Source organism: Polyodon spathula, chromosome 7 (assembly GCF_017654505.1).
Source record: "Polyodon spathula isolate WHYD16114869_AA chromosome 7, ASM1765450v1, whole genome shotgun sequence".
Lineage (NCBI taxonomy): Eukaryota > Metazoa > Chordata > Actinopteri > Acipenseriformes > Polyodontidae > Polyodon > Polyodon spathula.
Window position 1 is genome coordinate 51,139,523 of NC_054540.1, and position 12,228 is coordinate 51,151,750.

The following is a 12,228-nucleotide window of genomic DNA, read 5'->3' on the forward strand; positions in this document are numbered from 1 at the left end:
CAAAACCACAAGCTACAACAGAACATTTAAGATTATTTGTAATGTTGAATGCTGTTATTCCCACCACCAAATGTGATTTCCCAATATGGTATTTGCATATGGCTCCTATTATTATTATTATTATTATTATTATTATTATTATTTATTATTATTATATTATAAATATTATATATGCAAAATGCGGTCCCATTTTTCTTTCGCCAGAGTTGAAGTAAAAAATTGTTTTCTTTTTCCACAGAGGGGATGCAGAATTATTGGTGAACTGAGAGAGAAAGACTAAGCCATGACAATGAGACCATGAGAGGCTGTCCTTTGCCACAATGCTGATTAACTTGAATGTAGGAGCCAAGGAAAACCGCTTTCATGGAGTCTCTGCTACGATGCACGAGAAGAGCCCGGCTCTGACGGATAGTACAGTCAAACCAATGGAAATGCAACCCGTTCCTGCAACACTGTTGGAATGCTCCACACCGCCTCCCCCCCCCCTCACCCTCCCCCCCCCCCGGGTGGGGGAGCCTCCACACTCTTGGGACCCCGTCCACTCTTTCAACCCAGGATGATTCGGCACCCCGTTCTCTCGCCAGGATGTGACCCGAAGGTCCAAGCTGAGGAATTTTAACTGGGACGCTATTCCCAAGGATCGGATTTTGGGGAAGAACAGCGTGTGGAGTGATGTGCAGAGCGATGATTTTCAGATCGACACCACCAGCATGGAGGAGCTGTTTGGGAGGAAGGAGAGTGCGTCGCCGGCCAGGACGAACATCGTCCGTAGAAGCCTGCGCTGCAGCTCGCCCATTGATACCAACAATGAGAAGGTGAGCTACTTGGCTACTGCTACAGTGGTAAACTAAAACCAGTTGCTTTTTACCCACTGTTGTCTGAATCAAGGTGTGCAAAGTTTACCATTTCATTTTAGGCCCAACTTTGTTGTAATTAACTGAACCAATTACTGTATTGGTATATTCCACTCAATTATCCATCACACACATTGTTTTTGCAAGGCACTACAATTATTCAAATACTATCGCACATTTAACCACCACTAAAACTCAACAGATATAGTCTATAGAATGTAGATCATTATTACAGCTGGAGTGAAATGACCCTCCAGGAACAGACTTGCCAACATGTTCTCTCTCTCTCTCTTTCTCTCGGGAATGGTCCCCATACATCCACGTAGTATAGTTTCACTGGTTGTATCTCATTGGCACTGGGATGGAGTGGGGTGGGGGGGGGGGTGGGGGTGTTGAATGGCATGGTGTGGTTAGAGGTTATGGTGTGGGGATATAAATCAAAATATTAAATGCTATGAGGGGGAGATTTCAGAATTGGCTTGATTTCTATCGCAATATACTACTTGAAACCTGCCTTCAGTGTTTTCAGGAAGAGTTTTGTTTTAGCCCCACATTCCAGTGAAAGAGGGTTATTCGTTTGTGTGAGGTAGTAATTGTCTCTTTCAAATCCCGGTATTAAAGTTAACTTTTCATTTAATTCCAGTTTTCTGGGAGCGAGACGGAATTGGCTCAAAGATTTGTTGTCAAGCAAGCTGAGACTAGATTGTCCCGTTCCCTTCACTTGCCTCTGACTTTGAGTCCACTTTGTACAATGGATTTAAACAAACAAATACAGTAGTGTTTCAATAAATGCTTATCCTGTATTGACAAGGACATTTTCTAATGAAAGAGTCAAATCACAAGGAAGTTTTTTTTTTTTTTATTAAACTACCTGCCTCCTGTTTTTTCTCAGAAAAAAACAAACTTTACTTGAATTGTCTTTTGTTTAGGTGCCAAGCTTGTCAGTGCTTGAAGGATGTAGTGACAATGCCTGCTCACTTGTGCTCTGTGTACGTTTCACTACATTGCATGTTCTTTGTAATGCATTGCAGGTGTCTCTGTTGGATGCAAAGAGGAGCATGAATGTGGGGATATTTCTAAGGCAGTTCAAAAGGTAAGGGAGGCTGACTTCATGGGTATCTTGGCAGTTTGAGTCATACACCGACACAGATGCTGTTAATGGCTGCAATGTAAACTTTAGAAATACTGTTATTGCATGCTTTGTGTGTCCTTGGTACTTTTGAACCATTCTAATTTCTGTCTACATTGTATACAAGGTTAATGCTCATTACGGGGAAAAAGAGGAAGGTTACAGATTACCTTTTATAGCAATTTTGTTACACAGGAGTTATCAACTACTTAAACTGATACCTTTCATTTAAACCCTACAGTTAAGTTTAATGCATCCATCACATGTGTAAGGTCCACCTGGCAGGCAGACACTCCCCAAGGCTTTTATACAGTGGCAGGTTGTGATTGTGTTATAGAAATTGGGGGGGACTTGGATTAGCCTGCTCAGTTGTGTTTGAAAACAGACTGCCATGGCATTAATGGAGTAAATACGTTTGAAGCCTCTGTACACAACCCTTGTTATTTTTACACATTGTGGAGTCGTTTTAGGTCAGCTTGAATGTTGCTGCCTGTACACTTTGTATTGTTTTCTTTTTAGATTTGTATCCCGCTGTGCCTTGCCCTACGGTTACAGTATATGCTCTTTTTGAAGGATGTGGTAAACGCCACACTTCCTCGCCACCATTTTGTCATTTGAATGTCCTGTTGCTGTGAGACTGTGGGCTTGGAATGTGTTTGACAATAGCTGTGATTTCAGGGAGTCAGAAGTGAGCTACAGTCAATGACAAAAAAGGCTAACTGAATTTTTTTTTTTCTTTTAGAGTGGATTGTGACATGAAAGACATGCATATAAAAAAAATTAAAACAGAATTGTGTTAATGCAGAAGGCAATAGAAAGTAATAGTTAGAATGTTGTCAGGGGCTGAGACTTTTTTTAAATGACATTTACTTTGCCTCTTGCTTTACTACTTTTATTCGGAAGGTCAAGCTGTTATACAGTATGTAATCTCTGGACTCCCTGACTCACTACATGGCTCTATTCATCAAAATCAAAGTGTACCACCCCAAGGCATGATTGTTCAGGGTCTTTGATGTTAGCACGCAGGAGGCCCTCTAAACCAAATGAACTGTAATACTATAGAAGTACACAATAATTGTAACTAATCAGTCACTGACTCCCAACTGACAACCCCCCCCCCCCCCCCCCCCCCACACACACACACACACACACACACACAGTACAAGCAGCTCTGGAACATTATCACAGACTCTGATGTGTGACCCCTCACGCTCAGTCAATTTGTTGAGTAATTTCTACATCACCACTCATTCATTTGTTAGACAAGTCTGTTTGTTCTCTCTGACACATGGGTGTTGCAGCCAGGCTCACGCAAATTAGAAACACACAACGCTAAAACCTTGAGCAAGAGCTGGGATTTCCTTTATAAAAAAAAAAATAAAAAAAAAATACTACAGCGGTAACCAAGGAAGTGAGTAGGCACCAGGACACATCAGTTTTATAATTATAGTAGTCTGATATTTAAAAAATCTTCATGTAATGAAACTAAATAAATAGACTCTGTTCAATAAGGGGTCCGGTGATTTTTCTGTTGCTAGAACTAACAAGTACGTTGGTAGCATACAATCCTTGATGCGGCTCTAAGTTCAGTATTAGAATGGGAGATTACAGGTAGGATATTGTGCTTTGAATTCCAGGAAAGCGTTTGTTGCTCAATAATTCCAGTTACGTCTTGTGCCCCATTGAAAAGGGCTCTAATCTTTCTCCCTTTTGTTCTGCTACACAGCTGCTGGTTAGTGTGACCTGCGACTATCTCGGTGTTTAATGTGTTTATTCTTTCAGGGCGGTGACCGATATTATCGAGGACATCAGACAAGGAGTCGGCCAGTCTTATGGCTCAGAGAAAATGACTGAACTCTGCAAACTGCTGCCAGAGAATGAAGAGGTACGCTTTCCATTCCTTTTTTTGTTTTATGTTTTATGGAATGAGTCCAATTGTGGCAATTTGGGCGATGTTCTCAGTGCAGTTTGGGTATCACGGATGTGGACTTCTTTTATTATACATGGTGCAAATAACCTCCTTCAGACCAGATGGCTACATCATTTAATTCTGGGACTACCCAGTGCTACCTCTGTAAGGTAGTCCAAGACTAGTGGTAATCTGTGAAACCTTACTTAGCTTGTAATTCCTGACTTGTGCATGTCCTTGTTGGAAGTCGGCTTCAGTCATGTATGGCGGGATTTGTTAGATGGCTGGTGATGGGTGCTCTGTTGATGGATGATTCTGTATGCAAGACTTTTACAAAGAGCAGTCTCAAAAGTAATGCCTGTTGTCCATTTAGAAGTACAGACTCTTCATATTTACATTCAACTGCTGTTTGGAGGCCTTGATCAATACTGGTGACGTATCCTTCCAGAAGAGAATCCTAAAATAAATGTTCAAATTGGTGACCCTGTGTCCAACACAAGAACAGTGGCTGGAGTATTTGCCTGCATCATGTGCCTTGATTTACACCATACCCACACAGTTTCAAACAAAGGAAATTCTTTCAAACAAACACATTTTGTTTGAGGGATAAGATTCAGCAGTGTGGAGAACAGTATCCCTCCCAAACACACACTATCTTGCCCTGGTCCTTGCATGCACTACATAAACTCTGATTTGCTCAGTCAAGATACAAAAGACCATTCTATGGTAGCACAGATTGCTGCTCTGTGTGTGTGTGTGTTCCATTGCTAGGCGTTGACCGTGGGTCCCTTTCGGTCCCCATGCAGGTGAAACGTTTGAAGTCTTTCCAAGGAGATCGCAGCAAGTTGGGGGAGGCTGATCTTTTCATGGTGTTGATCGTGGAAGTGCCCAGGTGAGCCGTCGTAATGATTGATACGCAAGGCTAGGGTGAAGCTGCACATTTTTTTAATGGGAATCAGAAATCCAAATCCTGACTATTAAGATCCTTTAAAGGTAAGTTCTTCAACACATTATTTTCTGATTAGGTTCTATTGAAAGTAGTTTCAGTGCATTAATAACCAATAGTTAAGTGGCATTGAACTGCGTTTGAAGAGTAACGTTTACACCATGAAGAGTATATCCTGCTTCCCCCAAACCTGCTTGTCCCGTTGCAGGAGCAGGGCTGATCAAAGACGTCCAGGGTCACCATATGCACTGTGTGACCCCTGCCCTGGCCTGCCTAGCCTGTGAAAAACCAATTAAATTAACACAAACAGTGACACGCTGGCTGATTCAGCAGAATTGCTTGACTGCACACCTCCAGTCTAATAAATCTGATGCTGCTTTTGGCAAATCACCCACCTCCCACACAGTGTGTACACTCATCAGGATGTTGTCTGGTTTGTGCTTGACACATGGCGCTGAGTTGCAGGATTGTTATTTCTATTTTCACTTTCAGTGTAACTCTTTCAATGCTGAAGCTCTGTATATAGTTCTGGAGAAGACGACCACACTGAAAACTGCAGACAGCTGTAGTTAATAGTCAAAGCAGCGGGCCAGTAAACTATTATAATATACTAGTACGTACTGCATCTCTGCCCATTTCTATTAATTTTCAGCTTAAGACACTGCAGCTATTTATTTATCCTATGGTAGTCTTTCTGTAAAGTTACTTGATGCTGATTTGAGGGATTTAATCCAAAACCCTTATGTAGGGGCAGAAAATGATAGAAATATAAATATTCAGACCTTTTAACCTGGACTCCCCAGGGGTTATGAGTTATTCATCCCAGATACATTGTTTTTGCAAATCTACTTTAGGAAATGATGCAACTGAGTGGGGATACAAAAACACTTGCTAAGAACAATGAAAATCCTGTTTGCTATCTACAAATTTGACACCCACTATTCTTGGATATGTCTCTGGGGCAAAACACATTGCTAATATAAGGTTTTTCCAGCATGTGATTTCAGTCTATTGACAGAATGAAGCTCTAATATAACCACTACCTGTCTTATTATCGTAGTTTTCAGCTGCGTCTGGAAGTCATGGTTTTAAAGGAGGAGTTTGAGCCTCATGTGACCTCGCTGTGTTCCGCGGCCAGCACGCTCAAGCAAGCAGCTCAGGGTAAGGCAGGGAGTCTGGGAATGGGGTACTCTGGACTAAAGGATGGAGAACTACATAATCATGTTACTTAAACTTTTTTGTCAGGAGAGTAGCACAGCATGCAAATGATAATTTAAGCTTGTAAATCTGCCCATACATGTACAATTTGGAGGGAATGGTCCCACTGTTATAATTGTATAGTGCAGTTGAACTCTTCTTTCTCTGTTGTTGTGCCAGTTTCTGTAACTGCGATGGACTTAAACTTTTTAATGTTGTCTTTGAGTGCCTTTTTAATGAGCAGCCAATATGTGGCAGGAGTTAAGTTATTTTTGACCTGGGAATTGAGCTAGCTCTGAAATGTGAGTGACTGAACAGAACTCTGTGCACTTAAGAATGCTGTAAAGGCTTAATGGTAGTTCAGCCTTTTTTTCACTTTGTTACAGAGCTCTTGAACTGTCCGGAGCTTCACACAATTCTACGGCTTGTGTTGAAGGCAGGAAACTACATGAATGCTGTAAGTGTCCCGCTTAATGCTGTGTGTGTGAAACTAGGTTGGGTGAAGCTTTAGTTTGTAGCATTAACTAAGATAGGATTATCAGGTTTGTTTTTGTTTGGATATAACTAGCAGGTCTTGTAATAAATCAATAAAAGTAACCAAATCAAGCAGACAAAAATATGCCCTGTTACACCCAAACCATTGTATTTTTGAAACGGCGTGCTTATGAAGTGTCTTTCTAATTATCCAGGGAGGGTATGCTGGCAACGCTGCTGGATTTCGAATTGCATCCCTGCTGAAACTTGCCGACACGAAAGCCAACAAACCGGGGATGAATCTCCTGCACTTTGTGGCCATGGTAAGCTAAGAATGTGCTCTGTGCTGGCTGTTACCAAGAGCAAGCCCATTGTGATGGCCCAGTCTTCATCAGACACTCCCTGCAAACCTCAGCTCAGCTCTGTAAAGAGGACACTTTGGGCTCCCTGGTATAGTTCCTGCATTGTGATGCAGATTGTGTACTTCTAAAGCAATTCTGATTTTTTGAATCTAAACTTCTGTCTTTACTGTATGTAGTGGCATGTGTTAATTACTCCCATGAACTGTGTAGAACCAGAAAACTGCTTGTCAGGAAAGGTTCCTCCATCGCTTGTCCCCCTCTGCTTCCATCTCTCCATTTCTTGTCTTTTTTTTAATTTAATTTGAACACCAAATAAACTTCCATGCATTAATGTTCTTGCCGTATCTTGGCTTTGATACCAAATAATTATTGTTCAGAAATTAGCATTGTTTGGGCATTGTAAAAAATTCAGTGGGTCCTATCGTGAAGCAAGTTGACATGAACATTTTCTTTTTAGGATTAAAGCAATTGAAACTAGCAAACAAGTTAGAGCAGCTGACTGTTTTAGTTTATCTGAATCTGCCTTTACACTTGCTTCTCAATGCGTTTTGTTTTTATAAAACCCTGCAATACAGCAAAAGACCCCCTTTTCATTTTTTTTTTTTTTCGACAATGACTGATAACATTTAACATTCCTCTTTGACACATAGGGATGCAAGTATTCCTTTCTTTGCCACAGGAGAGGAATCTGCAGCTTCAGAGTTTAATTTGAGTTGCCAAAACATCATCTATTGTGACTCATACAGTATAAAGTTACATACCAGACGTGATGCACTTTGTGTTTCTCTTTTACACCCTAAAATGTAATAAATCATAAAACTTTGATTTAATGCTTTTTCGCTCTTGACAAAGTTTAATTTTAGCCTTCAAATCCTCTAACTTTATAATCTTTTCCAGGAAGCTCAGAAGAAAGACAAACTGCTTCTTTCATTCCCTGACAAACTGAGGCACGTGGGCCCTGCCAATAGGTAGGTCATGAAGTTTTTACATTACCACGAGTATGCTGGAATCAATACTGGTCTTTTTTTCTTGTTTGTTTTTGGACTGGTTGCTACTGGATTCTCTGTTTTGTCGTGCCTCAGGTTATCAGAAGACTCTGTTCTGGAGGAGCTGTGCCGGTTACAGCGCAGAGTGGATGGGTTGCAGAACAATCTGCAGGGTGAGGCCGAGCTGAGGGCTCAGACACAGCCCTTTTTACAGGTAAATATGGATACTCTGTTATCCCAGAAGTACTCAAGATAGAAGATTTATTCTACCAGCAAAAAATTCTCAAAATACAGGTGTCGCAGTACAAAATGGTTAACTGAATCTAGATGTTGAACTCTAATGATTCTCAAACTGAAATGCTAGAGGTGCAGGGCATGCCTACCTTTATAAATCTATATTGTAGACTGGTCAATTACAAAGTAAAGACACGTTCCAGAGTAGGCCAGTTGCAATTTAGACACCCTGATATCTTTTAATAGTTCAGAGTGAAGCTTAATCAGAGTTAACATAGACAAAGCAAAGGTGTAGTTTTAACTTTATCAGCTGATTAGTCTCTCTCTCTCTCTCAGGCTGCAGAGTCAAGGCTCTTGCAGGCTCAGGGGGAGGTGGAGGACATGAGGCTGGCCAGTCAGTGCCTGGTCGAGTTCTTCTGTGAGGATGGTGACACGTTCAAGCTTGAGGAAGCCTGCAAGGTCTTCCAGAGCTTCTGTGAAAAATTCATCAAAGCTGTTCAGGTAGGTGTAAATCTCTGCTCTTTCTTGGCAGCCTTCATATATTGCTGTTGATACATCCTATAATTATACAGTAAATGTCCAATTAAGTCAATGTTATAATTTTCAAATTGCATTTAGGATTCTGGGATTTCCTAAAACTAGAATTTACTAAATTAAACGTTATTGTATTAATTTTATATAGGGCATATTTACACAATTTATATATAAAATAAATAAATTGTAAATACTTTTATGCTGGGACATGTGCAATTGCTTTGCTATTACAACAATGTTTAGGCATGCTAGTTACTGAAGTGTTTTCACTGGCTTTGAGGGATTTTTAACTCTGTAGTCTCTTTCATTGTTCAGGAGAACTGGGAGAGGGAGCTGCAGGAGTTGAGACGGGTGCAGCGACAGGAAAGGGAAGAGGAGGGTTTAGAGAAGCGGCGCTCAATCGCCACCTGCTCAGCGCTGGAGGTGGGGTTGGGGCGGACCGCCTCGGATGATGACCTGGAGCTAACGCTGGAGAGGAATCTGCGCAACTCATGGAAGAGGCGCAGCTTCCGCCCCAGAGAGCCCCGCCCCCAGCTGAGCATCCTGGCCAATGAAGACTCAAGAAAGAGGCTATACTCATCAGAGGTGCTGCCCTCTGTACTGCCGGAGAAGACCACAGTGGAGACCAAGGAGTTTGTTCAGGAAGACTGCCCTGCCCAGAGCGCCCAATTCATGCGGCAGGTAACAGAAAGAGTCCTGAGCCAACAGATGAGCCTCAGCGCCTCTGGACAAGGCAAAGCTGCTGCTGCAGCAGTGAATGTCCCAAACCCAGTGGAGGAAGGACTGCAGGAGTGTGTGCGCCCGCAACCAGAGTACCCCAAAGTGGGAGCGTCACTGGAGTGCCACACGCTGGTGAGAGGGCTGAAGTCGTATGATAACGTGTCCTCGGCGGTACAGCAGCCTGCGCCCAGCCATTGCTCTAAATGGCGACGGGAATCAACAGCGTTGCAAAGAGAGGTGATGGAGAGCGAGAGGAAGGGAAATGTGAGGACAATAATGGAATCTGAAAGTAAGAGTTTGAAGGTTTGTGGAAGTGAAACAAGGGAGCGAGGAGGAGCAAGTACGGTCTTTCAGCAGAAGGAATTGGAAGCGAGTAAAAACAAAGACTCTGTTAAAGACAGGATTAAAATGAATGCGGCTGGCACTGTGCCGAAGAAATATCGGTCTTTGCAAGAGCGGAGCACAGCCCTCGTGGGCTCTCTGAGGCAGAAGGGAATTAAGCTGGAGGAGCCGGTGCCTGCTTCGCCACGAGACTCAAAGCTGCCGTTATTCCCCCGTGGTGGATTGCGCAGTACTATGCCGCACAGGCCAGCTGTGTTAGCCTCTCAGGACGTCGGACGTCCCAGCAGCTTCAGGGAAAAACAGAATGTGCCCGGTAACACCCCCGAACCCAAAATCAAATCCCTGAGGCGCCCAGCTGAAAAAACTAAACTGGACAAGGAGAAGCCAATTGTGTCACCAAAAAGCATTTCCCATGCTTCTTCACTGAGAATTCCCAAAAGAGTCTCCAGTGGGCCCGACTCAACTTCCGCAGGTACAGGGAGTGGGCAGCATGGGCGGTCACCTCAGTCCAGTTCTGCTGGTGTGAGAACAAGAACTGCAGCAGCTGCTGTGCCAGCCGCCACTAAGCTTGTGAAGCACTGTGAGCCCAGCTCGCCCAGTCCTAGGACTGCTGTAGGCCGACCGGGTAAGAGTCCTAAAGGAACAGGCCTGCCCACTTGGAAATAAGAGTGGAATACATTCCAGGTGCAACCACCTTACTTTACACTCACCTGGGACATCACAGGAGACAAGGCAGGAGGACTTTATTAGGAAGAAGAAATTGATTGATGGAGTGAGTAATTCATAACCCTTGGGCCGTACACAGTCAAAAGAGGCAGAGATTGTTATTTATTTAATACATTTACATCTATTATAAACAGTGGGGCTTCAGTCATCAGCAGAAATCAAGCTTACCTCAGTAAGACCCTAGAGATCCGGATTCCTCCTTAGCTCAGGAGTTGGAGGTGACCAGCAAGTTCACGGTGTTGATTGGTTCATCTGCTTTCCATTTAGCAAAATCCTTGGAACAATATTCTTGCTTTGCACATGTGCAATTATCCATATTTAAAACGTCCTTCCACATAAAGCCAACATTGTTGAATTGTCAGAAACCACAGTACACTACAGCAGTCAATAATTACAAGTTTAATTGAAACTCTAAGGTACAAAAAGGTTCCATTTTATTTATGTATTTCCAGTAAAATTATCAATTTAGTTTTCATGAATTTTAGTTTAATTTGAATTTATTTTAAGCATGTACACAGCTCAAGTAATCCACTGTTGGACAGTGGATTATTTACCCTAATCAACACTGTTCGATTTCTCTTGTGTAGTAAAGATGGTGACTGAAGTGCACTGCACTTTAAAATCTGTACTTTTTTTTACTACCCCCCCCCCCCCCCCCCCCCCCCCCCCCCCCCCCCCCTATTTAATGCACCCCTCAGATTATTAATGCACATGTGTGGAGCACCCGCATCATTCCAGGGATCCTTGCTAAAATTAACAGATCTAATCAAAGCCGTACTCTCACTAGCCTCTACCACTCCAATAAAAGACGAAAGTGCCTTGAGTTTCAAGTTGCTGTTGAATGACAGAAGTCAGTATTGGGTGGTTCTGGAGGTCATAGAATGGCCAATATGATACTGAACTTCAGCAAAACCACTTATGCTGGTGGCACCAGAGAAACTGAATGACAAAAGCTTTAAAACCGCCAACAGTTCCTACCTCGAATGTCCAGGACTCCCAGTGCTGGACACAGGGCAGCTCTAGACAATCATGCTGCAGTCTCCATACGATCACACCACATATCCACTGGGCTGCTGTGTCTAGACCAGAGGTGGGCAACAAGGGCCCTTCCACTCCAGAACTTTTGTTTCATCCAAGTCTTCCAAGTTCCACCCAAGTCCTAATACAAATGTTTCCTGTAAAACCTGGAGTGGAATGACCCTATCGTAAACGAGAGTTGTCTGCACCTGTGCTAGAGTATGCTATTACATATTGAGCAAGTTCTGGTATTCCATAGTGAACTGTTCTGTATCGTCAAGCATCCGCATGTAATAGTACACAGGGTTAGAAGGTCTGCAACAGTAAATGCATGATCATTTATATATAATATCACTCTGTTGTCCTGAATATAGTTGTCATTTAAATTTCCAGTTCTCTGATGTGCCTGAGCCCAGTGAGATGCTGTAGGAATTAAATGTAGTTCTCTTTTTTTTTTTTTTGTTTGTTTTTTTGTTCTGACACCAGTATGCAAAGGAATTATTTTTAAATGGCGGCAATTATACTGTATCCTACCCACACACCACTTTTAGTACCACATAAACCAAAGGGATGTAGCACAGCCAGCCATTTGAGAATGCGTGATATGAAAAAGCCATTCAGAACAGTTCATCACCAGTCACACCCAGTGGAAATGTGGAATTCTCTAGGGTGTCGTATGTATGAGGTGTGCTCAATAACACAGGGAGAGCAGGATATCTAAACTGACAACTATCTCTGCCCTGTACCTAGGACTGAGGTCAAGATAAGCGGAATTTTCAAATGTTAAGTTACAAAAAA

At 42.6% G+C, this 12,228-nt stretch overlaps 1 protein-coding gene across 1 annotated transcript; it reads left to right on the forward strand.

The window, feature by feature from the left end:
* The first annotated feature begins 320 nt into the window (after window positions 1–320).
* On the forward strand, window positions 321–11,070 carry fhdc2 (FH2 domain containing 2). The gene is made up of 12 exons (XM_041253962.1): window positions 321–411; window positions 559–815; window positions 1,886–1,947; window positions 3,766–3,868; window positions 4,699–4,784; window positions 5,899–5,999; window positions 6,422–6,492; window positions 6,725–6,832; window positions 7,769–7,839; window positions 7,954–8,071; window positions 8,428–8,592; window positions 8,941–11,070. Exons 1-12 carry the CDS (start codon window positions 321–323, stop codon window positions 10,351–10,353), a joined length of 2,646 nt encoding a protein of 881 aa, XP_041109896.1. The 3' UTR covers window positions 10,354–11,070.
* The last annotated feature ends 1,158 nt before the right edge of the window (window positions 11,071–12,228 follow it).